This window comes from Phalacrocorax carbo, chromosome 4 (assembly GCF_963921805.1).
Source record: "Phalacrocorax carbo chromosome 4, bPhaCar2.1, whole genome shotgun sequence".
NCBI classification, from domain to species: Eukaryota; Metazoa; Chordata; class Aves; order Suliformes; family Phalacrocoracidae; genus Phalacrocorax; species Phalacrocorax carbo.
In genome coordinates, this window is record NC_087516.1 from 33,811,051 (window position 1) to 33,839,016 (window position 27,966).

Below are 27,966 nucleotides of genomic sequence, written 5' to 3' on the forward strand. Positions count from 1 at the left end.
AAGATTCTCAGTTCCCAGGAGGGTTCCCTTAACAAATCATGAGCAGAATATTGATATTTATGGTATGAGTTGCAAAGACAAACATGAGTTTGGGGAGACGGCAGATGGTATCGCTTAATTCTTACCAAATTCTTAGTCATCAACAGTATAATTCAAACAAGTAAAGAAAGACAGAACTTGGACATTAATGCTGCCTTTTTGAGATATTATTTTCTATGGGATTCTCATGTTCTGCCTCCCAGGCAAATGCTTTGGACCCTCAGCTATCATTTTTTTGAGCTGGGAAGCAGGCTCACTGCTGTTCCTCCTAGCAGGCACCTGTATCACAGGCCAAAGAAGCGCTGCCCACCTGCTGGCCTCCAGGACTTAGCTGGTCACAAAATCTGAGCTTGTGTGCAAGAGCTGATCACACCCTGCACTGCGACATGCACCCAGAATATTGAAGAACTGCAGCTGGCATGGGATGAGCCGTTATCCCGTTAGGTTTTGTTAGATGATTGTCAGGGAGAGTTGTACAAGATTTCTTGTCAAGATAATTAGTTCTGGGAAACTTCATTGGTGTGGAAGGGAATAGAAACCCTATTTCAATGTGCTTTCAAGCAGCTTTTACTGAAGCAAATTCTAAAGGCAAAAGCCATGTATTTGAAGGCAAAAGGAGATTGCATTGGCTCTGTCAGAAGGCTATATTTTAAAGCTTTTGGTGTTTATAGCCATGATGTTGGAGGTTGAAATCTTAAAAATCATTATTTATGTTGGTGCTGATCTTTATCTTAAAAATCTTTATGATACATGAGATAATAGACAGCTGTTCTGGTTCTGTTTTAGAAATACTTAAGAAGTGGCCATCAGCTGATAAATAGAAACAATTTCTTCTTTTTTACAGCAGAGTAGTAAACCCAAAGATAATGGATAACTTTGCCTGGGGAAATCAGTGCTAAATATAAAATTAGGAATACCGAATCCCTAATATGTTTCCTGGGAGAAAGCACATGCTCGCTTATTTAATGTCATCAAGAGTGTAAAAATATAAATTGGTAGGTGTGATTAATGTTCTTTATGCAAATATGTTTCTTTAGGGGTTTTTCACCAATATGAATGCTACCTTTTGCAGACTATAATGATTTATTTTATTTCAGAGCTCTACATCCACCATGTTGCCCTGTGGACCGGCTTTGTCCTTTGTTCGGTGTCTGGTGCGGAAGAAGAACGTCAGTGGTGAAAGTCCTGAGGACTCCAAGTTGTGCCGATGCTTATCGACAGTGGACCTTATAGCCCTGGGAGTAGGAAGTACCCTTGGTGCTGGTGTTTATGTCCTTGCTGGAGAAGTAGCCAAATCCGATTCTGGACCTAGCATCGTTGTTTCTTTCCTCATTGCTGCGCTGGCATCTGTGATGGCAGGTCTCTGCTATGCTGAGTTTGGTGCTCGAGTTCCCAAGACTGGTTCCGCATATTTGTATACTTACGTAACTGTTGGTGAACTATGGGCTTTTATCACTGGTTGGAATCTCATTTTATCCTATATTATAGGTAAGCTTAAGAACAAACATGGGTCTCAATGGCTTCTGAGACAGCAGATATAAGATAAAGGTTTGGGTCTGTCTTTCTTTTCTGTCTCTGTGCTTAGCTACTATTGCTTTTTACTCCTGCTGGGATCAAATAACCAAGGTAATTCAATTAGGTTATTTCCTCCTGTGCATCAGCACTGCAAACAGATTTTTTGCAAGATGCTTTTGCAAACAGCCTGTCTTCAGCAGCATGGACTGAATAACTTTTATGAAAATTGGGTCAGACAGTTCAGTGATGGTGCACAAGAATAAACAGGATTTCTTTACTGTCTTTGGTCAACAAGAATAATTTCAGTAAAATCAATAAGCCTATCTTTTTCTGAATGTACACAGCAAGGACATTTACAGGGACCCCATCACTACAGTATCTCACTTCAACAAAGTAATGAAGTTTAAGTACTAACTTGTTACTATAACCTCATGCTAATTAAATGGTGTCCTATCATGTAATCCCATAAAATATAAAGTTGAGCAGATCTGAATAAAATAAATGCTTATATGGTAGATATTCAAATAACTACTTCAGTGATTTGGCAGAGAAAAGGGTTTTTGATTCAAAAATGTTTTCCTACAGAGGTACGTGTTCCAAGCATCTGTTATATTGTGTATAAGCACGCCTAGCTGTATATGTATACCTAACTACAGGACTGTTGCCCAAATCACTACAAAATTAATATGCCCAAGTGTTGTATTGAAGTGTATTTCATGATAGGAGAGTAGTAAAAATAAGGTTGTATTTAGCCATGGCCACATACATGCTTTACCAGAGGAGAGTGTTAGTCTTAAGTACTGCCTCCAGCAGTATCCATCTTTGTAGTGATATTTGTGCTTTACTTCCAGGTGAATAAACTTTCCTTCATGTTCTTTCTTAAACTGTTTTCTTACATTGCTCTACATTGTTTAACACATCATATGCCATATTGTAAGTTTAGAAATAAATGTCTTCCAGGATGACATCTATAGAAATGATACAGAAATCATTTCTGCAATGTTTTGGGAATAAAGGAGGTACAAATTTCTATATTTTAGTTGTAGAACAATATATTATCATTTAACAATGTAGAAATATTCTATAATGTTAAAATCCCTGGGCAAAAAAACCCCCACTGTTTTAACATAGGCTCTGCTTTTCAAAATGCAAGTAGCAACGTATTTAGTTTTATTTCTTTTTCAGTAGAAGCAACTGTATCCTTGCACGTATACAAAACCCTAAACATGCATGTATTTTATGAAGGTACATCAAGCGTAGCGAGAGCATGGAGTGGCACCTTTGATGAACTTCTTGGAAAACAGATTGGTCATTTCTTTGGAACCTACTTCAAAATGAATTACTCTGGGCTCGCAGAGTATCCTGACTTCTTTGCTGTATTCCTTATATTGCTTTTATCAGGTAAGACATATATGTCTTCATTTATGGTGGTTGTGATGTCACAGTGTTTCTTACAGGCAAGCATGCTAAATTGTAGTTTGTATTTTATCAGAAATACCTTTATAATATCTGAGATGTTTAGATGTCCATGTGTGTATTGACACAATGACTCTGCGAATTACATTTATGTAATCTAATTTTCATGTATACCCTCTTTTTTTTTGAAGCTGAGACATGAAATGATCACTTGTCAGTACTTTTTTATTAAACCCATGATACAGATTGGTGATAACAGGAATATTATACAGTCTTCTGTGGGTTTTATGGCTTTATCACTGGTAAATGCTTTCAGAGGGACCCTTATGTTAAGCTCTGTAGTTTGGTAGCATGATGTGCTTGCTCTCCTTAAATCACATATAATGTATGTAGTGGGTATTTGTAAGGGGGTAGGGAGGTTCCCTCTAAATTTATAAAATAACTTCCCCCTTTTTAAGTCTTCTGAAGAGTTGTCTAGCCTAGAACCTGTTTGAGCTAAAGGACACTCCAAGGTACTGGTATGTCCCAACAGACTGGTTTGAAACCTGAGTAAACCACTCAGTTCCATTTCATTTACGTCTTTACTAATGTATTATGTTTTTAAAACACAAAAATTGACCCCAGCTGTTTGAAGGATTGGAAAGCTCAAAAATACTGCAACTTATTTGCATGGTTGCATTTAATAATTGCTTTCCACAAGGAAATATTCGTACTGCCACCAGGAGAAAATGAAGCAGTATGTGTATTTTAAAGTGTACTGTTTGCTTTCAGCCAGTACTAGAAGCATTTCAGCATTCAGTAGAAGTCCTTCTCATATCTCAGATATTCTGCTAGAATGATTGGCCAGTGCATCCTAAGCTTTTATTAGGTCTTCGCACATAAAAACATGGGTTCCTACAGTAGTAAGCTTTAATTTATGGCTGTGCTTGTATCTTCATTTCTTCCTTCTGCCTCTTTTGGTTTTGTTTGTTTTACTAGAAGAAAGCAGAGAATGAAAAATACATAAGATGCTGAAGTACCTAATTGAAAAATGTTTGAGAACTACCTTATTTAAAAGATTTAGGCTGTACCTACACTGTGAGTCACACTGCAGTGTAGATATTCCCAAGCTGACTCATACTTTCAGAAATTTTACCCAAAATTTTTGAGGTGGTTGTCATATGGTCACTAATGTAAGCCACAAGGAAGTAGCAAAAGTAAAGTGGATCTTGAGACAGTTAATTGTACAGTTTTAAGAGTAGAATGTTATTTAAATGCATTATTTTGGTAGAAGCTTTAAAAATAAATGCCTTGAGATTCAGAAGAATTTCATGCTTGCAAACAGAACATACTTTCTGAATTATCAGCATTAACAGTTGGTGCTGAGGCCCCTGTGTCTGTACTTCGGAAGATCAGGGAGTTTACTAGACAAGGTTTAGTCCAGCATCTTGCCAGGCGTCTGGTTCAGAGTTGCCTATAGGACCAGTTCAGACCTTTATGTCTTCAGGAGTGATGGGGTTGAATTTGGTATAGCTGGAATGGACCTTTCATTTTCACCTCCTCCAAAGGAAGGAGGAAACCCCCAACCTTTTGAAAAGCAGAGCACTCCACAAACCGAACTATAAAATGCTAGTGTAGACACTTACCATCTTATATCTGTTTTCTCCATTGCCAATGCTGCTTCCTAACATCAGTAGTAGAGATTCTTGACAGAAGAGGAAATGTTTCACCTGTGGTTCTCCACTGCTCCTGAGTTTCCATTTGTGCCCTGTCTTTTCATCCTCACCACCATTCCTTCTTCACTTCTCTTGTGCTGGTGCTGCTCTCCATGTCTCTGTGGTAAGCAGCCAAACCACTAGTGAATTAACTGGGTGGAATTCACCACTGCTGAGAGGAGGGGCAGTGGGGATGGCTGAGGGCTCTGTAGACTGCGTAATTGGATTGTGAGCTGTGCAGAGCTGAATCACAGGAGTAGCAGATGATGTTCTACAGAAAATGTTATATGCTAAGTACAAGGGAAAGTCCGCAGAAATCTGACTTGGTGGGTTTTTTTCCTACAGAAAGGACTTAAAAAATGGACATACTATGTTTCATACTGCCTTAGGCCGATGGAGACGTTGCCTTCTTGGGAAAAACTAGGCTAAAGAAAGATACACCTATTTCCAATAAAAATGCCATTGGTGAAGAAAACTTGAGCAGCTCATATGATAAGTTCCATGTTTTGAAAAGATAGCAGATGTCTCATTAGCGGAGTCAGAAATTTTTTAGACATTATCTTGAGAGGCTTAAAATTTTCAGACTTAATCTCTAAATAATGAGGAAAAGCATGTATGTGATATTAGTGGAAACGCTTAGAGTGCGAAGAACCTGTGGAGGCTTTCCCAATCTATTTAATTTTTCCTGATCTGCTCACTGCCTGCTCTTCCATTAAACTTAGTACACTTACAGTTGTTACAAATCTAATGACACAGTAGGATCCTGACGGAATAACTTTCAGATTGTTTAAATGCACTACTCTGCAACCTAAGACATGTGTATTTTGTATCAGGCTTTTTTCTAGAATCTCTATGAAACAGTGTTTACAAACAGGAGGCGTGCTCTTCTTTTAAAGGTTTTATTAATGAGCTAGCAAATGGCACTCTTACTCTGCGATGGATATGCCCTGAAAAACTTAGACTAGACAGATTACATTATTAACCTAATAATTTTGATTATTTTATTAATCTAACGAGTAATTTTTCTGTAAGGAATGGATTCTACAAATCTGTTTTTTACTAAGTATGGATTTCTTGTACCTATTTTTGCTCCACTGCATAAAATAGAGATATCAATTGGAATCTCAGAAAATTAGTAGTTGCTCAAAGTACTTTTAAATTCTTGAATAATACAATTAAAGAATCTTTCTGCTTTGTGGTTTCTAATGCACTTGCCTATCGCCATGCTGTCAAAGACTAATAAATTTGTGCTACTGCTTTTTAAAAGCATAAAATCTAGTGCTGTTTTTTTAGTATTATTCACAGTGCTTGCCTGTGTATCTTCTTTAAAATGCCATTTTATGAGTTTAAGGGACCATTCACATCTATCAAATATTTTTATTTTATAGGTCTTTTATCTTTTGGAGTAAAAGAATCTGCATGGGTGAATAAAATTTTCACTGCTATTAACATCTTGGTCCTACTCTTCGTTATGATTTCTGGTTTTGTGAAAGGCGATGCTGACAACTGGAAAATAAGTGAAGAATATCTCCTAAACCTTACTGCAATAACAGAGTAATTTTGTGGTTTTTTTTAAATCAGTTTACTTGCTCATATTCCAAGCATTTGTCTATTGTACTTGTTTTTTGTGGTGTTGCAGGTATAGTATTAACTGATAACTCAGTCACTGGGAATGAGAAACTTTTCATTCCCTTAGAAATTGTTTTTTATTTTCTTGTTTGTAGTTTCCTTAAAAAAAACCCACCTTATTTCAATACTCTTTTCCATAGCCATTTGAGAGGTATTAACTGCAGTATGCGAGTATGACAGCAAGAGTTGCCTACACCATTAGTGTTTTAATATGTTTTGCCACAAACTGCAAAGTGAGTAAGATGATAGTTACTTGATTCAGATATTCTTCCATTTACTGTTATTTTTGTCTTTTTTACATACTTTGACATAAAAATGTCTTCTCATGCAGTTTTGTAAAGCAGGACTCTCTTGACAAGAGCATTTTCACATGTTTGTCCAGAGTGGTAGGGGAGAAGGATGCATGTGTTTGTCCTATCAGTAAGTTATTTTTCTGCTGTATTTTTGTTCTTTATAGGAGTTGTTCATCCTGTGAAAATGTGACAAGTATATTTGGGAGTGGTGGCTTTATGCCATATGGTTTCACAGGAACATTGGCTGGTGCTGCAACCTGTTTTTATGCTTTTGTTGGATTTGACTGCATTGCAACAACTGGTATGGTATTTATATGTGTGTGTATAGATGTATAAGTATATATGTATAATGTGCTTTTTTTTTTTTTTTTTAAAATACCCACACAAACAACACAACCATCTGTCTACTGTTTGTCCTTTGCTTTCTCCTAAACCTCCTTCAGTCCATGTAGAATGAGTCTGAGTTCATTCCTGAAAGTGGCTATCGTTTTGGGATGAAGGAGGAGAATTTAATTATTTTATTCCTGTTTTAAAGAAATTAATTGTTGCCTTTGAAGTCTGGGAAGTGCTTAATATACAAATTTTTCTGCCCAAATCATGTTAATCACCTGCTCACTTTTACAATTCTGTGAGATGAGATATCCCTTGTAAAGGCTGGCTTGTGTATGGCTGATAGGGAATGACTACATACACGGAACTTATAAATTGTAAATAACTAGAAATGATGGGCTTTGAGTGCTCTAAATACAGAACATATGTCCTTTCGTTTACCTCTATTTTTTAATGCTATTTCTGGCAAGAAAATACTGAGTTACGTTCTGTTTCACTAAGCTTATTTTATACAGATTTTTAAAACTTCTATTACAAATATGATTCCCATGGCTTAGATTAACAAATGATTTGTCTTTGATGTTATCTTTTGAAGCTGAAGGTGGAAATGAGTAAGAATTTTTGGTGGGGTGGGGTTTTTTTCCTTTTTTCAGGAGAAGAGGTCAAGAATCCTCAGAAAGCCATACCCATAGGAATTGTGGCGTCCCTGCTTGTCTGCTTCATGGCTTATTTTGGGGTTTCAGCTGCACTGACACTTATGATGCCATACTATCTACTAGATGAGAAAAGTCCTCTGCCAGTAGCATTTGAATATGTTGGATGGGGTCCTGCGAAATATGTTGTAGCAGTGGGATCCCTCTGCGCTTTGTCCACAAGGTAAAGACATTGAAAACCTAATTTTATTGGGAAACGCTGATGGATAATATATGACATTTAAATACATGTTCACGTGTTCATTTTGAAGGCTCAGTTCATGCAAAGGATTAGCAATAAGTATTATATGCATGTTTTAGACTTAAGCAGGTCTTGATCACAGTAGGTGGATTAATTTAAGTTCATTTTTTAAACTGTACTGTTATTAAACTCTACCTCTTTGGCTTATTACCCAGAAGTTTTTTATTAAAATATGTGTTTTCAGACATATGACCTGCAAGTTATATTTATTAACTGATCAACCTCACCCATTTTGTCCTTTCTTGCTCTCCACTCCAACGACTCAGTAGCTTTAAGGGCTCTGTGTATTTGCAGGCAAAACTGAAGAGACGATTAATTAGCTCCACTCCTCACCTTCATTGCCCGTCTCTGTTTTCCTCCAATAGCCAGTCTGTCTTCTGACATCATCCCTTCCTGTGGTTTCTGTGTGGGTATTCGAGATGTAGATTATAGCTATGAAATTTGATAATTTATTTCCCTTTGTGAAACTGAATGTAACCTTAACTTCACGTTATTTTGATTAGAAAGATCAGGGAGGGCATGAGATACATTAGTATGTGTTCATATATATTACACCCCAATTGTAATGTGGATAAACACTTTCACAGAAGAGGACATTGCTTGATACTTGAACTTAGGGACAGAAAAATGCTGATGCAAATCTTCTACCTGAGTTTATGTAGGTAGGGAATAATTTACGTGAGCTTCAGTGGTAAGAACACTGGCTGCCTTTCCACAAAGGAAAACAACATGCCTGAGACAACCCTATAAGCATTAGCCTTAAAAAGGTGAGCATGCTCACTGTGGACAATGATTTCAAGGAAAGGAATATTTTGATGTAGAAGGGGATAGAAAAAGGAAATAGTTCCAGAACAACATTAAAAGAACAATAGGGCTGACTGAAGCATATCATAGTTACACAGTTCATTCTGGTATTATAGTTATTTTCTATCTAGTTGTCACGGCCCCCTGATTTTGGAGGGTTTTACTGATTTTTCTCCTCTATATTGATAAATAGTGAAAGTGATATATAAGCAGAAACTAGCTTAAAGAAATTAATACTTGAAAACAAAATGAACTGAGATGGTAAAAAGATTTTTTAGAAATTTGAACTGCTGGTCTCTTTTTCCACTGTATTCTGAAAAATTATATTTATTCATATGGAGAGGTTAATCTTTCAGTCTGTTGACTGATGTCAGTTTAGAACAAAACAAAGGAAATTGTATTTCAGATTCCTCAGTTTAGAGGTATAATTAAGAAAAAAAGTCCGGATCATTGCTTCTGGTCCATATAGGTACCTTTTACTATGTTATGTTGTGAACTTGTTTCCTCGGGGTAAAGATGTTTGCTAATATTTCTGTTATTTATGTGAATGTAAGGGGGTAGAATAAATAAATTTTACAAAGCCACAACAGCAAAAAAGTTGGCAGTGGATTTTAACAGTATCCTTATTTGTAAAATCAGTTGTCACCCTGATTTAGGAGACATTATTTTTCAGTAGGGACATGAAAAAATCACAATCAGTTCAGATGCAGTAAAACTTATCTTGTGTTTCCAACCTTAATACTTGTGTCTCACGAGCATTACTGGAGGTACTTAGCATCTGTGGTATGTAAAAGCTGTGCCTTCTGTAAATGACATCATAATCGATTCCCTCAAGTAAGAAAGGCAACCGTTCACCTGTTTAAAAACTAGCATGCTTGCTGCAGAGGTTATACTGGCTATGATTTTGCCTTTTGTCCTTTCAATGTTTTTGGTTTTCTTAATTACAATTATTTTGCTTTGAGGAAAAGAAACCACCTAATTTAAGAAGTACGTTTAAAAAGAACTTCAAGTTATCAACAGTTTAAAAGCTTTCTGTGTTCTGCTAATAATAAATCAAAGTTAATTAGCTTTACTTCTTCCAAAAAAAAAAAGAAACAATGAAGCTTGGCTAGAGGTGCTTTAATTGGAAGAAATAATGTGCTCAAGTGTAACTGTGTGGTGCTTACTTTGACTTACTGCTAATCAGCAGCCTCCCATGGAAATATCAAGTGTAAGAGATGCTGCTAATGCTTATTGATTTGCTGCTGCTGACTGACAGACTTTCTCCAGGAATACTAAAGCTTAATTGCATAGTTAGTGTGACCTGGAACATGCTTCTGGTCCACTAATACCCAAGAACTACAGTGATGGCAAGAGTTATTTTGCTAATCTGAAGTCCCTCTGATGAAGCAATTCCATTACCTAAATTAATTTTAAAAAACCCAAACAAACAAACAAAAAAATCAACTTTACAGGGAAAAAGAAACTTCTATTTGTGTCTGATCTGTAGTGTCTTGGGCTATGGGGCTTTCTGGTTTTGTCTTACAATCATAAATTTTGTTTCTATACATACCGTTAATTAACATTGTTTATCTTGTCCATGATACGACTCTGCATGAACTGTGTTTGCCATGTTGCATGTGTTTGCTTTTTACTCAGTCTTCTTGGATCCATATTCCCAATGCCACGTGTAATCTATGCTATGGCGAAGGATGGGTTGCTTTTCAAATGTCTAGCTCAAATCAATTCCAAAACGAAGACCCCACTAGTTGCTACTCTATCGTCTGGTGCAGTAGCAGGTGAGACTAAGAGTTGATCCTTGTAAAGAAAGGTGCACTGATAAACATGTTGCATACATGGAAATAAACAACTGTTGTGCAGCTTTGATTTGCTTTGGACTGAAATGATCAAATCTGATTGTTGCCAGGTAAAGTAGGCTACCAGTAAAACTTTTCTCTACTACAGATTTTGTATTCGTTGGTTAATCTCAAGTGCTTTCAAAGCCTAGGTTCAAAATAAACAAGCCAAAACCAAGAACATCAAGTCAACCACACAAAAAACCAAGAGCAGCAACACAGAGCCTAAACCAAACTAAACCTAAACCCATTAACTCTTCCAAGCTTTCTTTTTGTGTAGTTGGGTTTACCAGTAAAGCGTTGTGCTTTTAATAACCTGTATTTGAACTATACATTTTTCTGTTCTAGTCTTCTCGGCTCTATGTTCCCTTTGCCCCGAATTCTGTTTGCCATGGCACGCGATGGTTTACTCTTTAGTTTTCTTGCCAAAGTGAGTAAGAGGCAGGCACCAGTTTCTGCCACCTTGACAGCAGGGGTCATCTCTGGTAAGCTCTCAAAGCCCATGTTACTTAAAACTGGGATTTAAACACTCTATGCACGTGCATGGTACTTTATATATTTTTGAAAAGGGCTGCTTGTTAACTTCCCTTGCATGTACAATGGGAATAAAATTACCAAGTAATCAAAGGGTGTAAAAACTCCAGATCATGACAATCATGGTGGTGGTGATGTCCTTAATATCACAGAATTTTAAATTATTTTATTTTTTTAAATATTGGCCTTTTGTATTGTGAATAAGCTTCTTAATTAATCTGGGTCCTTTAGGCTGATGCTCTATGTACAGGGTTTCCTGGTCTGATGTACACCTACGTATTTACCCCATCTATAAGGGGGGAAAATAACTGTAACTTTTTTTTGTTATGAGACATGAGAAAAAAAAATCTACATTTGCAGCAGGATCAACATTTGGGTAAAATACAATGGCTTTTAAATTTTCTTGTAAGGAAAAAGGATTCTGTTTTTGTATAGGCTTGCCAAATCGTGGCTGAGGGGTATGTCTGTGTGTTGGAGGGGGGTTATGTGTGTATAGACATATACGTATGCACATACATGCCCGCATATATTTTAGCAAAGCAGCATTTTGGGAGCTGTTGCCAACTCTTAATGTTTCACAAAGAGAAGTTTTTAACATACAACTATTTCACTTTTGTCCATACTTCTTACAGAGGTACATGTAGTTTTGCCCAAATTTCATTGTCTTTTCAGTGGGATGTCTAAATACCCAGGAAAAATTGAAGATCTAGAAGAATTTAACTCAAAGGCAAATAAATAAGTCTTAAAAGTAATTCAAAGAGGAAATACATGCCTTTTAACATTTAGCAACCCTGGTTAAAATTGATATCAAATCAGAGGTTCAGAACTGAGGCTAAAATATTATTTATAGTCAGGGTCATCCTCAGATGCCACAAGACTGGAACTGCTGGCGCCGTGTACTTGGCAGTGATGTGGGGAAGCAAAGTCATTGTCCAGATAGTTCCCACATGAAGCATTATTATCAATTCCCCTTTCATTGGTCCGAATACAAATAAATTGCTTAGAATTACTTTTATTGTTTTGGCTTTATATTATATGAATTTATAATATCGACATATTCCCCTGTAATAATTTGGGAGTGCGGTTATGTGGGATGAGAAGAACATCTTCCTCTGAAATCACAGTAATGAGGAGGAGAAAGAAAACCGTATTACCCAGCTGGTAAACTGATTGATATAGTTATACATCCCTGACTCTAGCTACGCCGCAGCTGTCACTTGGACTGGTTTGAGACAGTTTGGGGAATTTGGTGTGTCGGCAACTCACCTGAAGACAGCTTATCTGCTGCTGGAAGAGGAGTAATTTCTTCATTTTTTAAAAAGATGCATATTTGATAAATTGTGGTCATAAGTAGTTTTGCCAGAACAGTTACAGATGTCTGCAACAGTTTATATTATCTGACTTTTCTATTCATTTGTAGCATCGATAGTTTCATAGCTTTAAGAAATGTTAAGGAGATTAGATGTTTGGCCTCTTAATTAAAGTTACCAGGTTAAGCCTACAGCTGAGGTGATTGTCACATGTTATTACTGTGTCTTACCTCTTCACATGTGGTAACTGCGATTGTGAAACTCCCCACATAGCAAAATGTTTTGGTGTCAGTCCAAGGTTTCTTCACCATAAATTTATCTACCATTGTTTCTTACAACTGGAGTAGAATTAAGAGGAGTGGAAAAGTGATACTGTGTCTCTTTTTCTCTTAGAAACTTACAGGCACTTTTCAGTTTGGTTCTTATGTAAAAGAATATTCTGGGCTACAAAGTTGCCTTTCAAAGCTAGGATTAAAAATTAAAAATAGCTACTGTGCATGAGGTTATAGTAGGTACTGCTCTTCCTCAGCTTTGCTTATCTATGCTCTTTTGAGCATGCAAAGCAGTGACGTATTCAGAAATTTACCCCATAAATGACTTCTTGGATTTAGGAACTTCCACTGTTATTAAAGAAAACAGGATGGTCTTCCTTCCTTCACTGGAAAAGGAGACGCGTGGATGGAATGAAACTCCTATAACACAGCAGTCTTGTTTTCAGAAAGTCACATTTTGCCTTCAGGATCAAAAACGGGGAATGTGTGTTTGTGTGTTTGAGCACTTATACACCCGTCTACAAGTATGTTAACAAACACGTAACATAAATATTATATATAAGTATTTCTGAGTATAGAAAAATCTGTGTGTGCATATAAAGTCTAGTGTAATAGTTTATTTTGATGTCGAGATTACTGGTGATTCAAAAGATTAAGTGTTGTTAGATTCATTCTGCATCTCAATAATGTTAATAAAATTCAAATATCTTAAGAGGTTCTTTGACCACACGTATTTCAAGTCAATAAGCATTAGCCTTTCATTTAGTGATTCTATGATTCTAATTTCTTTATGAGCTATGTGTGTCTGTGAGCAAAGAGCAGAGACAAAAAAAGACAATCCAGACCGTCCAAAAGAATGTGGCATTAGCTTTTACAAACACAAAGACTGCCATAATCACTCTCAGTATCATGGAAGTTTCTCCCTCTGATTTCAGAGATTTTAAGATTATTAATTCCTGTGGGATTTTGCTGGCCTTTCCTGAAGGTCACTTGAACTTAACTTTTTCTTAGTAATATAATCAATTTTAAAAACCCCACAAAACTATATTATTCGAGACAACTCCTGAAAGTCCTCTTTACACAGAGCTCCTTCTTAGCTCAGCAGAAATTTTACGTACTGGTGACTTACTGGATCGGATCGTTGTTCCCCAGTTTTGCAGTGGGAGCCATACTCTCAGCTTTGGTGAGATTCTGTTGCAGGATCTGAACCTTATTCTATAAAAATGTATTTTTAATGTGGCCCCAATTCAACAAGCCATATGTGCAAACACTTATGTCCAAGTAAGTCCAATACGAATTGCCTGATTACGCAGCGTGACTGTTCAGCTCATCAGTGCGTATCTATATGAATGAGATTCCCAGCATGAGGGAACTGAGTTTGGGAATGTTGGTGATGACTTCAAAAATGTGTTTTTAAGGATTACCATGATTTCACTCGTTTTGCTGTCAGTAAAATTACACTGCAGACAGATTTTAAAATCTTATCTCTTAATATGTACAAACAAATCTTGCATTTTCTTTTATTTTCTTTTTTTAGCTATAATGGCATTTTTGTTTGACCTAAAGGCCTTAGTGGATATGATGTCTATTGGTACACTACTTGCTTATTCCCTTGTGGCAACCTGTGTCCTCATTCTTAGGTGAGTCAAAATCACCTTTTCCATTCTGGAGTGTTGTGTTGGCCAGTATATAAACAGAAGTGACATTTACAATGTATGTTTTTTGCTAGATAGCTAAACGTTTAAAAATGAGCTGCATGCATATAAATAATTAATAAGAAGCAGTGACCCATCAGAGAAAACACTGGAACAGGCAGACCCAGCTGATCAACATGTGGTTCTGAGGCTGGTGTCATCAGTGGAACTTTGGGTTTTTCGATCATGGGATGGCCTGTTCATCACCAGGTCTACTGACATCGATGGGATGCACCTTTCTCCGAAGGGGAAAAGGATATTTGCTCAGGAGCTAGCAGGGCTGACTGACAGACCTTTAAACTAGATTGGAAGGGGGAAAGGGACAATATTGGGCTAGTCAGTGACAAGCAACGGGATGGTGTGCCAAAGTTCGAGGAGCTGTATGCTATTGAGATTCTTCAGACTGCTCCATGTGGTGATGGGCACGATGAACCGCACTTGAAGTGTTTCTACACAAATGTGCACAGCATGAGGGACAAGCAAGAGGAGGTGGAAGCCTGGGCCCAGTCCCAGAGATATGACATCATTGGCATAAGTGAAACCTGGTGGGATGAGTCCTGTGGCTCGTGTGCCATGATGGATGGTTACAGGCTCTTCAGAAGGGATAGGCAGGGCAGGCAAGGTGAGGGGGTGTCATTGTATGTAGTGGAGGAGCCGGAATGCCTGGGGCTTGCAGCTGGCAATGGCACAGTTGAGACCCCGTGGGTAAGGATTAAGGGACAGACAAATGAAGTGGATGTTGTCGTGGGAGTCTACTATAGGCCACCCAGCCAGGATGATGACATGGATGAGTAATTCTTTAAGGAACTAAGGGATACCCCTAAGTCGTGTCCTTGTCCTTATGGGGGACTTCAGTTTGTCACGTGTCAACTGGGAATACCACACAGCTGGGACAAACAGTCCAGAAGATTCCTAAACCACCTGGATGATAACTTCTTGGTACAGGTACTAAGGGAACTGACCAGGAAAGGTGCCTTTCTTGACTTGTTGTTTAACAGAGAAGGTCTTGTGGTGAAGTGGCAGTTCCTGGCTGCCTCGGGCACAGTGACCATGAAGCAGTCAGGTTTAAAATGAATGGTCACGGGAAGAAAACTCCCAGCAAGACCTCAACTCTGGATATGAGGAGAGCAGACTTCAGGGTGCTCAGGGAACTACTTAGTAAGGTCCCCTGGGGAAAAGCTTTTGAGGGAGCTTTTTTAAGTGCTGCCTCCTAAGACCACAGGAGCAGACAATTCCAAAATGTAGGAAGTCAAGCATGCAAGACAGAAAGCCGGCTTGGCTGAGCAGGGATCTTCTTCTAGAAATAAGGTGAAAAAAGGAAGTAGATGGCCAGTGGAAGCAAGGTCAGGCAACATGGGAAGACGACAGAGATGTTGTTTGCCACTGCAGGGAGGAAATTTCTGTGGCCAAAGCTCAGTTGGAGTTGAAGGTGGCCAGTACTGTGAGGGACAATAAAAAAGGCTTTTTAAAAATATGTTAATGGCAAAAGGCAGGCCAGAAATTACATTGGCCTGTTACTTGGTGAACATGGTCACCTCACAAGCAGGGACATTAGCAAAGCAGAGATGTTTAATGCTTTCTTCGCCTTGGTCTTCAACACCAATGATGGGCAATGGGACCCCCAGAGCCCTGGGCTAGAGAACCTAGAGAATGACTGTGGGAATGATAAACTCCCAATCAACCCTGAACTTGTGTGGGCTGTGCTGCTCCAGCTGGATCCCTATAAGTCAATGGGGCCTGATATGTTTCATCCAACGGTTATAAAAAGAGCTGGCTGATGGCAAAGGGAGACCTCTCAATGATTTTTCAATGCTCTTGGGAATCTGGAGAGGTCCCAGCTGACTGGAAGCTGGCATATGTTGTGCCAATCTTCAAGAGGGGCAACAGGGATGCCCCCGCTAACTACAGGCCTGTCAGCCTCACTTCTGTGCCTGGCAAAATTATGGAGAAGATTATTTTGGGAGTTACTGAAAAACACCTGAAAGACAGCGCAGTCATTGGTCCCAGCCAGCATGGGTTCAGGAGGGGAAAGTCCTGCTTAACAAACTTATAACTTCTTTCTAAGACAAGGTTACCCACCTAGTTGACCAAGGGAAGCCAGTCGATATAATCTGTTTGGATTTCAGTAGAGCTTTTGATACTGTCTCTCACAGTCTCCTCCCGGACAAGATGTCCAGCACACAGCTGGACACACACATAATGCAGTGGGTGAGCAATTGGCCGACGGTTGGTGTCAAAGGGTTCTAGTAAATGGGGTTACATCAGGCTGGCGGCTGGTCACTAGTGGGGTTCCATAGGGATCCATCCTGGGGCTGGTGCTCTTTAATCTCTTTGTTAATGACTTGGATGCAGGACTTGAAGGCATTCTAATGAAGTTTGCTGATGACACAAAATTGGGAGGAGCTGCTGACACTCTCAAGGGCAGAGAGGCCCTGCAGAGAGATCTGGGCAAATCAGAGAGCTGGGCAATCACCAGCCGTATGAAGTTTAACAAGGGCAAGTGCTGGGTTTTGCACCTGGGGCACAGCAGCCGTGGATGTACAGACATACTGGGGAACGAGAGGCTGGAGAGCAGCTCTGCAGAGAGGGGCCTGGGGGTTCGGGTCGATCTCAAGTTGAACATGAGCCAACAGAGTGCCCTGGCAGCCAAGAGGGCCAACCGTGCCCTGGGGGGCATCAAGCCCTGCATTGCAGCTGGTCGAGGGAGGTGATTGTCCTGCTCTGCTCCACGCTGGTGCGGCCTCACCTTGAGTGCTGCGTGCTGTTTTGGGCGCCACAGTACATTAAGGGCACAAAGCTACTAGAGAGTGTCCAGAGAAGGGCTGTGAAGTTGGTGAAGGGTTTGGAGGGGAAGCCATATGAGGAGCGGCTGAATTCCCTTGGTTTGTTCAGCGTGGAGAAGAGGAGACTGAGGGGAGACCTCATCGCGGTCTGCAGCTTCCTCACAAGGGGAGGAGGAGGGGCAGGCGCTGATCTCTTCTCTCTGGTGACCAACGACAGGACCCGAGGGAACGGCAGGAAGATGTGCCAGGGGAGGGTTAGGTTGGGTGTTAGGAACAGGTTCTTCCCCCGGCAGGTGGTGGAGCACTGGAACAGGCCCCCCGGGGAGGCAGTCATGGCTCCAAGCCTGACGCTATTCAAGAAGCATTTGGGCAATGCCCTCAGACACATGGTGTGAAGTTTGGGTTTATCCTGTGCAGGATCAGGAGTTGGACTCAATGATCCTTGTGGGTCCCTTCCAGCTCAGGACATTGTATGGTTCCATATATTGTCATATCAGTATGGCAGTTAGTGATGTCAAAGCTTCATATGAAATCTTGACTGTTCTTATTTTCCAGATGTATTGGTCCAAGGATCAGTCCCAAAAGTAGTAGATGTAAGATTGTATCCAAAATTCAATGAATGATACTTTGATATGAATAAATCTGTGCTGTATATTAGGCCTCTTACATTGTGGGGGCTCTATGTGAAAGGTGTAGATGTTCTAGATAGTTCACAGGATGAACAAACTCCAGTAATTGCATTGTATTACCCTAATCAGAAACGTAAGGCCATACAAGCGTTTCAAGATGTTGTAGACCTAGAAGAGAGTACAAATATTCTCTCTCAATGAGTGAGATTCTAAACACTTGCCAGTAAAACTCTGTTCTGTTTGTAAAGCTATGGAATAATATTGATATCTCGATCACTTTATTACATATTGCTCTTTTTAGCTTAAAAAGTCAGTCTTTATTACTTAAGGCTAACTTTGAAAAGTATAACAGCTTAAATTCAGCTCCAAGTCAATGTTGCAATAATTTACACTTTAAAAGAGTATCCCATAGTGATTTATTTAACATGTGTTTTTAAAAATGCACTTAAAATTTTAAAAAGCAGATGTAAAATTTTAATTTATGCCATTTAGTAGGCCTCTGACAGTATGGGAAGCCAGTCAGAATGAAGTTCCCCTACCCCTTCCCTGCCATTGACCACCAGACCATGTCCTCTCTTTTTGTATGAGTCTGACCATTTATCTGACCCATTGGTACATTCACAAAGCTTAAAAAACCTGCCAAAAAAATCTCCAAACAAACCCAGCAAAAAAGTGAGTTGCCATAGCTTGTTTATATATGATAGTGACTCATAATATATGCTGTTGCAGTGCAGGTATGAACTGGGAAATTTTAAATCTCTACTGCAAAGAATTTAGTATTTATATACATTCCTAGAGTCATATTGCTTCAAATCCCAAAGTAAGCTTAGTTTTTTTTATTATCGTGTTCGTTTTATGCATAGGTACCAACCCAGTTTAACCTATGAGCAACCAAAATATTCTCCAGAAAAAGCAGCTTTGGCTGCATCTGAACGGGAATCTGCAGTAAGTGAATCACAGATAAATATGATACAAGAGAATCACTTCAGTCTTCAGGCTCTGATTAATCCATCCAGTTTACCTACCAAGCAGACTGCAACTACTGTTAACTTTTTGGTGGGTCTCTTAGGTAAGTATTCAGCTGTCCAAACTCATGTAATGTATTAACATAAATAAGGGAATTTTATTAAAGACAAAATTAAAAATCCAGTGATAACATGTCTTCTTTCAGTCATAATTACTGTGTCATTCTGCAGAATGCTTTTATACTTCTTGATGGATCTAATCTGTAGTCTACTGTATTTTTCTTTAATTAAACATTTGCATGATAACATTTCATACTGAAGACCTGCTATCATTCTTCTTAAAAGTCACATCCTCATCAATGCAGAGGTTAAGTGATCTGTTTCCCATTTCCATCATTTTGTTTTTCACACAGCTTTCTTGGTTTGTGGCTTGAGTGTCCTCGCTACTTATGGGATTCATTTCATTGCTAACTTGGAGCCCTGGAGTATTGGCCTTCTTGCTGTGTTGGTGGCGTCCTTCATAGTTACCATTCTCCTCATCCAAAGGCAGCCTCAGAACCAGCAGAAAGTGGCCTTTATGGTGAATAACATATTCTCTATGTTATTCTCTAATGAGAGGTTTGGATGGATTCTAACAAGTGGGAAAGGGGCAGAGAGAGCGAGCGAGATGGTCCTTTTTCAGGCAGTCTTTCATTACTGCACTGCCACTATTGCAGGTTTTTTGGTGAAGGGTAGCAGATGCTCACAGCAGAATCACTGGCATGTGCAGTCCAGTCCAGATCTTCTCAGGACTAGAGAAAGGGTTTCATTGCCCACAGATTGAATGTGTGACATCCATAGGAGCATGGCTGCAGAAAACGTCTGGACCACTGATGTTGGTGTGAACAGCTGCTATTACAACTAGCAGATCTGGCAACACAGATCTTCTAGGTATTCCTTTAGGCGCATTCCCAAAGTGCACCCTGCTGAGACCTAAGTAGTTTTACACCTCAATTTAAGCACTTAGGAACTGGAAAACAATTCAGAAGCTGATAGTGTCCAGTCACTTGTGCGCAATGCTTTGGACCACGATACAGTTCGTACGTCCCAGAGTATATTCCTCCCATTTTGAGCTTTCACTTATGTTCTAAGATCTATTATTTAATGGAAAATTTAACAGAAATAATGAAGTATAGTGATGAAGGTCAAGGAATCTGGTGGCGTTGGGAGGGAATTTCAGAGAGAAAGGATATTTATATATAATACTTTTCAGCTGTAGATACAGGAATTCATTAGTATATGTTCAACACAAACTGGAAAGTTTTTCTACACAGCTTTAGAGAATATATATTAAACATAATGTATTTTACAAGTTTAAGATATGTAGAAACTAGTGGTTAAACCCAGTGAAAAAGAAAATTTCACTATACTCCAATAACAAAAAAAATTCAATTCTTTTTTAGAGATCAGATGTGTCACCTCTAGTTTGTGTTGTATAACTGAAGTTTTATGCAAGAAATTATGCTTAATACAAATGTATTAAATATTTCCTTATAGGTTCCACTATTACCGTTTTTGCCATCATTCAGTATCCTGGTAAATATTTACTTGATGGTACAACTAAGTGGAGACACTTGGATCAGATTTAGTTTCTGGATGGCACTTGGTAGGTACTTCTGCTCATTTTAGTCACCTCTTCCGTTAGGACTCATGAATCCCATCTTAGAACATTTGATTCTCTTCCTTTGAACATTTGCAAAAAAGCCTGTGTGTTAATAAAAGCTGATATTTCTGACCAAAACAAGAGCGTGCCTCAGAAAGGGTATTTATATACAGTCAAAACTGTAAATACAGTTTTGAGGTAATAGGAATAATCAAAGTTACAGGACTAATTCCAAGAATCCACAATTTTTTTTTCATAGTAAGTATAGCTAAAATTGTGTAGAGACCTGCTTGTAACAGGTTTCTTCCCAGTATATAAGTCATTCTCCTTTAAGTTACAGAAAATTGTATTAATTCCATCTAGACATAAATGGGAAATAGTAGTTTCCATGACCTATTAGAGCATTTGATTATGCAAAAATGATGCACTGGAATTGCCACAGACACAGGGAAGACCTGAAGCATGAGCTCTGATTCAGATACCTGAAGAAGAAACTTGTTTTGGAAAATATGTTAAGCCCGAGAGTAAGAACTAACTAATTTTTAATGCACTACTTGCCTGAAAACCCTATTAACTTTTTTCCCCCTTTTGGAAGGCTTCCTCATTTACTTTGCTTATGGCATCAGACACAGTCTTGAAGGGCATCGTAGCGATGAAGATGACAATTCTTGTTCAGAAAATAGCGGATTGCAAGAAAAGAGCCCTGTGGTAGAAGTGGATGAACCTGAAAATGCAAATGAAAGTGATCAATTTCTTGCACATGAGAGGACAAGTGAATGTTAATCTATGCAAACATACAAGTCTTTTAAACCATTAATTGACATTTTACTTGTGGACTGAAATTTCAAAAGCTTTCTGCCAACATTGTGCCTCTGAAAGCGTTTACTACAAGGCCTGGCTGATATTTTGGACAAGCTGCTAATCCATCTTCATCATTTCAGAATTGACAGCATGGAGATTAATATTTAAATTTAAAAACAAGTAAGAGGAGTACCCTTTGGCAAGCAAAAATTTGGATGCATTGTTTTGAACTCTCATCCAAAATCATTGGCAATCACAAAAAAATGAAGAATTTCAGAACTGCCTGCAAGAAGTCCTGAATATTTGACGCTGCATTTTGAACATAAGTGCATTTGGTACCTTCTCCTTATCTCTGTTATGTGTTTTGGTCACAATCAAATAGCTTTCTTCTTCCTACAGAAGTAACTCCCGCAGGAGATAAATTGCAGACAGGCCTGGAAAGTATTTGCAAAATGAATGGTAATTCTACAAATCTGATACTTTGCAAAAAGTAAAGGATCATGTATTTATATAAAAAGAAATAATTGCTTACCTTTACTAACAAGTCGTCGTGGAGAACTCAAACAGTAAAGATACTTCAAAGGCTTTTGGTCCCTCTAAATAGTATTCAAGTTTTCTACTTAGGTGAATTCCTTTCCCTTCAGAGATGCTGTGTGTATAAAACAATACTCCCAAGAGGAGCTATGTTGTTTTCTGCAAAAGCATCTCAGAAATAATCTGTTGTTCACAGTACTGACAGTGACATTTGTATGTGATTTAGCAAGTATTGTACTTCTGATTTCAGAAGGGCCAGAATTTTATCCCTGACTTCATAATTTGGTACTTACATACAGCAGTCATCAACTTTTCCTCCTTACTACACATTTATTCCCCCTAGATACTTTCTTCTCCTTTATCATGTGCCACAGCTGGTATTTCTGAGGTTAGTTGTTACACATTGCTTCTTCTCAGAAAAATTAATACACAAAATCCCAGCCTTCTTTTCAGATGGAAGGGGAGTTTAAAAAACAGAGGCCCAGATTTTGGAAAAAGTCCTTGTCAAGACAGTATTTCAGTGCTTCGCTAAGCCTTAAAGCGCAGCAGTTTTTCATGAGCCAAGCCTCCACCCACAGATCCATTCATGTGGGTAGGCTGTCCAAATGCTAATTTATGTAAAGAACCAAATTGTTGCAGCAGTGTTGGCGGAACAATTATTTTAAAGCTAGTGAAAATGGAAACTGTTCTTCCTTCAGCATAAGAGTCATGTTGCCTGTCAAAAGCACTCAGATATTTTAACACTTTTTCTCAGCAACTGGTAGGCTCAAGTCCCTTGAAGGATTCTACAATATGAAGTTATTTTGCAAGAATGTACTTATAAAGATAACTTCCCTAAAGTAAGAACTGTTTTGGACTTTGTCATGGAGAATTGCCATCTGTTGCCGGTACTAATCATTGGTATTAATCTCTGTTATTAGGTATAAAAATTTACATCCCATGAGAGCTATGTTGGTTGACAGTGAAAAGCACCTTACTTTTTATAATAGCTGAAAATTCACAAAAAAAAAAAAAGGAAGAAACTAGTTAAGCTGCTGCTTCTCTCTCCTATTCTTTTTCACAGCAATAGATTCACACTTTTTAATCTTAAAACGACTTCTGTTGTTGTAAGAGAGCAGCATGCCTGAATGTTGAAGGGCAGAAGGAGCAGTGCTTCTTCATAGAGAACCCTGCAATGGGCTGATGTCCCACCGTGGAGTAGGCCTGAGGTTTTCAGTCTGATCGTCTCTCAGCTGGAGCTGGGAGGAGAGGGTCCTGCAGTACTGGCAGCAGTGAGTGGGCAGACATGTGCTGTTGCACCAGTGTCCTCTACTGGCTACTCAGAATTAGGAGCAGCAATCTGAAAATCTACGAGGCATGCAATAGGTAAAACACCTACCTCTTAACTTAGGCTCCAGCGTATACATTCTCTAACTGCTCCTGAGGACCATTGTTTTAGCTGTTGGTAGTCCTTGAAAATGGATGGAACACAGAGGATGAGGAGAAACTATAGGGTAGGTGGCAGTAGGATACTGCTTTTCAATATATACAAATCCATCCAGAATTGATAATAAGTTATAGCCACTTTTTTTCCACAATTCATCATTGTTTTACAAATGCCATTGAAGAAAGGCTCAAATCTCATATTAGCCTAATACAAGTAGATGATACACTAAGTAAATATTTGGTTGATAGGAATGGATAAGAATTCTCAGGGCAGTTCCTAGACCTACTGATAATTTTCAGTACCTCTAGTCAGTGAATGAAAGAGCTGTCATTGTCAGTTGGATCTGACATTGTAATTGTACTTCTCAACTGGGACCCATTTTTATGCCAAAAATGACAAAAGATCTATATGTTCTTGTTTGAAATACTAGAAATGTAAGACACTCAAAAGGAATCCAATATAGTAATTCTTAGATATGTCAAAACAAAGATTTTATTTAAAAGTAACCAAAAAATTGAGTAAATTAATGTGTTCTGTTGGTTTTAATCCCACATCTATTTGTAATAGAGAAGCTGATGCTTTTCCTGATCAGCTGCAACTCTATCAAGAGCACGGCTTCTTCAGTGGTTATACTTTCAGAGGACATTCCTAACCTGTCTTGCCCAGTACTTGGAAATCCTCAGCTGCAAAGATGCCATTGCTGTGGGAGCGAGTCAGCAGTGCTCAGGCAAAGCTTTTGCATGACATCTTTACAAGCCTACAATGAAACACAGCTTTTTAAAAGTTCCTTACGCACCTTAGTGTGTGGGGAGCAGAGACTGACTTTTTCCTATGGTTGCTGATGCCACAGAGCAGGTGAGCCAGGCTCCTAAGATGCAAACTGCTGCTGTTCTGTGATGTGCAAGGAAGATCCATTCCTTCCCAAGGCCGTCATATAGAATGTATGTGTGCACGCCTGTCTATATGTTTGCATCTGTCTGACATTAGCCCATAGTGATTCTGATGTACTGATTAAAATAATTTCTATACTGCACTGGAATTTTCCTTTGAAGGGATACTGTCAATATAATAAACTTCTGACTAAAGCAGGTGCTATTAAGGCTTCTGGAGATCGAGAAAATACATTTTCCAGCTTATTTACCTGATGGATTTGTCAGCGCTTTGTGTATTGACAGTTTCCCCTTTCATTTGTATGAATATTTCTCCCCCCTTGTTAAAGAAATGAATTATATAAGAAGGAAAGAATGTGTCTGTACAAATGTTGCTAAGGGAGATGGGAGTAGCTGCAGCACAGGAACTATCCACTTAACTAATGAGATATAAAATGAAATGAAAGGAAAGTCATCGGGTATTCTTGGTTGCTTCAACTGCGCAAAGCTTATTTATATGTGTGTATAGTTAAAGTCATTATTAGTCAGTGGCTGAGTAAGAACTGACAAGCCACAAGTAAGATATTTATGCTAATTTTGGTGTGCATTTGTGTATCCAATCGTGAAATTCCAGATGCTTCAGTGGGACTTTGCAGGAGCAGGCTGTGTGAAGGACAGCCAGGCTAGTCCTTACACAGGAGCCATGTATGAAACAAATCCTGAATTTGTTCTCACGTTCGCTGTATGTCTGTTTGCTGAGAGAGCAGCTGAAAGCACAAATCCAGTGGTATTAAATAATTGCTGGTTTTTTTTATTGTAGCTGTTGATATTGTAAATTGTTCTGTGCAAATAATTATGGTATGTGTTAATACAAAATATCTATTATTGGAGGTAGCTTCTTGTTTTTTTCTTCCTTTGTAGAAAAAGTCCTCCAAAAACTTTATTTGCATTGGTACATTCTGGATATGCCCTTAGGGGAATTATTCTTATCTAGCTGGATTTAAGACAGTAAGCCAAAGCATATTTAAGGGAGAACAAATACATCTTTTTGTTCTGAGGGATAAGAGATAAGATAACGTTTCTGTATAATTCATGTTACCTAAAGTGATCTTCTTGTGGTATACCAGTCCTAATTCTGCAATGGGAAATTTTATAAGGTGTCTTAGAGTCATTGTCTGTTATCCCAGATAAAACTATTCTGTTAATAATAGTATGCTTTTTTCCTGCACAACAAATGCTGGTTAGATTCCTGAATTCTGTCATATTATGTTTATTTCACCATGTGTTAAAGCCATTTACATTACCTGCTGTTAGAGAATTATCGGTAATAAATGTCAATAATAGTGACAGAGGGTTTCTTATGGACTTAAGAATTTAATTATGCCATCCAGAAACCTCAAATGATACAATGAATTTAGAGGCAAAACTTGGTAAAGCTTAAATATATATTCTGTATTTTATTAGATGAAAAATGTAGCAGTCTGGCCACCTAAAATTTATGCAAAGATATATATATATATATATATATATATGGGAGATAAAAGGCGTACTGTTTCCATGGAGGTTTTAATAAGTGCCAATATCAGAAGTGCCATAAGCATCCTGAGATACTGAAAGCTGAACAACCCGGGTAAAATCTGTGACAGTGCAGGAGATCTGTGTGGGACTGTGCAATTGTTTTAGTCAGGTGTGAAGCCTTTGACATTGAGGTGCATTTTGTACAGTAGGAATTTAATTCACATGATGGATGGCATGTGTTACTTGATTACGTTAAAAAGAAAATAAAAGCACCTTTTAATGCTCTTGGGCCCTAATTCTTCCTCGACTTGGCAGGAAGTTTGTACAAATTGCAGTATGCTCATTGAAAGCACTGGGATTACTCAGTGCTACGCAAATATATATTTTACAGAAAGAGCAGGTGGTATTTCACGTAGCGTAGGATCTTTGTATTTGCTTTTAATTTCCTGCACCTTTAGTATTTCTTTCTGGCATATGTTTTGAGGACCTCTGAATTTTTAATAGTTGGACCTTTCCAAAGTTAAACATAATGCCTTTACCATATCCTGATCTGTGTTCCATTTGATTTTAGAAATCAAACTTCTTAACATTAGCTAAGTCAAGGGATTTCTGTGTGTAGACATGCATTACAAAGAACTATGTATATATATCATTATTTTTATTGTCAGTTGGACAAATTCTGTTGTCTTTGTATGTTTTCATTGAGCCTTGTGCCAGGTAAACTCCAGCTTCACCAGTAGTAGTTAAGTTGGAGTCAGGACAAAGGATAAAAGGATTTGAATGTTCAGGAGGGGTTTTTCCTTTGCGTTACCAGAAAGTAAAGCATGAAATACATGTTACATATCTTAAAATAGTTATGTGTGCATCATTTTAAAAAACATTAGTGTTCATATCCATTTTAACTTTTCCTTTTGTTTATATGTACATTGTAGTGATTATTTCTGTATTATATGCTGCTGAGCATTTAAAATGTAGATAGAATGATTATGATGCAACTTAAACTACAAATTTGTATTTCTCTGAAGTGCTCTACCAAAATGAAAAGTCTCGAATTTTTATGAATGTAAAAAATGCTTATATTTAAGAATATGGTGCTTGTTTTTTCACTTCTACAAGAGAATTGTAATAAGCGAGATTTTTAGTTACCCTAGTTCCAAATTCTGATGGAAATTATGTTGCTCTTCACTTACTGTAAAATGTGCTTCATGGGATAACAACTGTGCATTTGTTCCATATTTTTAAAATAAAGCTGACTATCACTTGTATGTACTTCATACAACAGCTCTAACTTTAACTACCGCTGCCGTTAAAGTAAAACTAAAATAATATAGTGGCATAACAACCATTAGTGTGTCAGATATCTGATGTCATGACATTATATGTAGCTGTACGCTTCTACGGGAGAACTTATCTTGGGCCGCATATCTCCGGGACACAGGGCTCTACCCACCCTGGGGACAGTGATGCACAGACATCAATATGATGGATACAAAATGTCCGTTTATTTAGCTGCGTCACACGCTTATATAGCTCTTGCGGTTCCTGTTCCTGCCACTCCTATGGGGAGGAGTCTATCTTTCCGTCACAGCCCGTAATCTTCCGGTCGCCGATCCCTGTCTATTCCCCTACAATTATACAAATCATAACTCATTTAAAATAAATAACATGATAGATTGTATGGATTTTATAGAGGGGGGGAAAACAACCATGTTTTATGTTTAAATCTTTTATTTTTCTAGTGGTCTGGAGACAGGGATAGTAGCAGTGTTTGTTTCATACTTGCATCCAAGCCCTCAAGAAGGCACTGAAATAGAGAACAACACCCTTTGATTTGGGCATTTTGTCTGACAGCGCCAAACCAGAGATGATGTTAGGTTAGATTTCTAGAGGGAGTCAGTAGCCCTCGGTGTTCATGGTGCTCAACTTTCTGAAGCACCAAGCCTTGACCCAGCAGCACCCAACCTCAGAGCTGGATGGATAAACTCATTGTTGTCTCCTTGTTCCCTTTTTTGGGGGGAAAAAAAAAAAAAAAAAGAAAAGAGCTTCCTCAATCGATAACGATAGCCTTTACACATGCACTGAGGGCAAGCTTATTATCTGGCACTGTTTTTAAAGACATTTGGGTAGTCATCTTTCTTCACAGACTTAAGAGTAGCTATGACTTTGGTTTTTTTTCTGAGGTATACTGCAACTCTTTTATATAATTCCTTATAAAGTTTTAAGATTATTGATAATCACCTTATCATACAAACAGATTTACTAAGACTGATCTTGAAAATCATGGTCCCATGAAGCAGTAAGAATATAGCCACTGATTTAAATGAGGACAAGAGTCATTCTGCAAGCATCACATTTAAAGAACTGACCTGGAAAGATGTATTTAAGCTATCAGTTTACTCACGTGGAGAACTGGGCTCATTACATGTAGGTTTACGTTAGTTCTTCTGATGACTATAAATGAAAATGTAACTAGTTTTTCA

At 38.3% G+C, this 27,966-nt stretch overlaps 1 protein-coding gene across 4 annotated transcripts in view; it reads left to right on the plus strand.

The window, feature by feature from the left end:
- The window catches only part of SLC7A2 (solute carrier family 7 member 2), a 62,252-nt gene extending 35,501 nt beyond the window's left edge, over positions 1 to 26,751 (plus strand). For 3 of the 4 annotated variants that reach the window (XM_064449522.1, XM_064449521.1, XM_064449520.1), the window contains 11 exons: positions 1,137 to 1,527; positions 2,800 to 2,955; positions 6,053 to 6,218; positions 6,751 to 6,887; positions 7,570 to 7,792; positions 10,313 to 10,452; positions 14,163 to 14,265; positions 18,595 to 18,800; positions 19,110 to 19,276; positions 20,233 to 20,341; positions 20,934 to 26,751. In XM_064449522.1, coding sequence (XP_064305592.1) covers positions 1,152 to 1,527; positions 2,800 to 2,955; positions 6,053 to 6,218; positions 6,751 to 6,887; positions 7,570 to 7,792; positions 10,313 to 10,452; positions 14,163 to 14,265; positions 18,595 to 18,800; positions 19,110 to 19,276; positions 20,233 to 20,341; positions 20,934 to 21,121 — 1,971 coding nt within the window. In that variant the 5' untranslated portion in view covers positions 1,137 to 1,151 and the 3' untranslated portion in view covers positions 21,122 to 26,751. Of the gene's footprint in view, positions 1 to 1,136; positions 1,528 to 2,799; positions 2,956 to 6,052; positions 6,219 to 6,750; positions 6,888 to 7,569; positions 7,793 to 10,312; positions 10,453 to 10,857; positions 10,995 to 14,162; positions 14,266 to 18,594; positions 18,801 to 19,109; positions 19,277 to 20,232; positions 20,342 to 20,933 lie in introns of all 4 variants that reach the window. The other variant, XM_064449524.1, reaches the window with a different exon arrangement.
- The last annotated feature ends 1,215 nt before the right edge of the window (positions 26,752 to 27,966 follow it).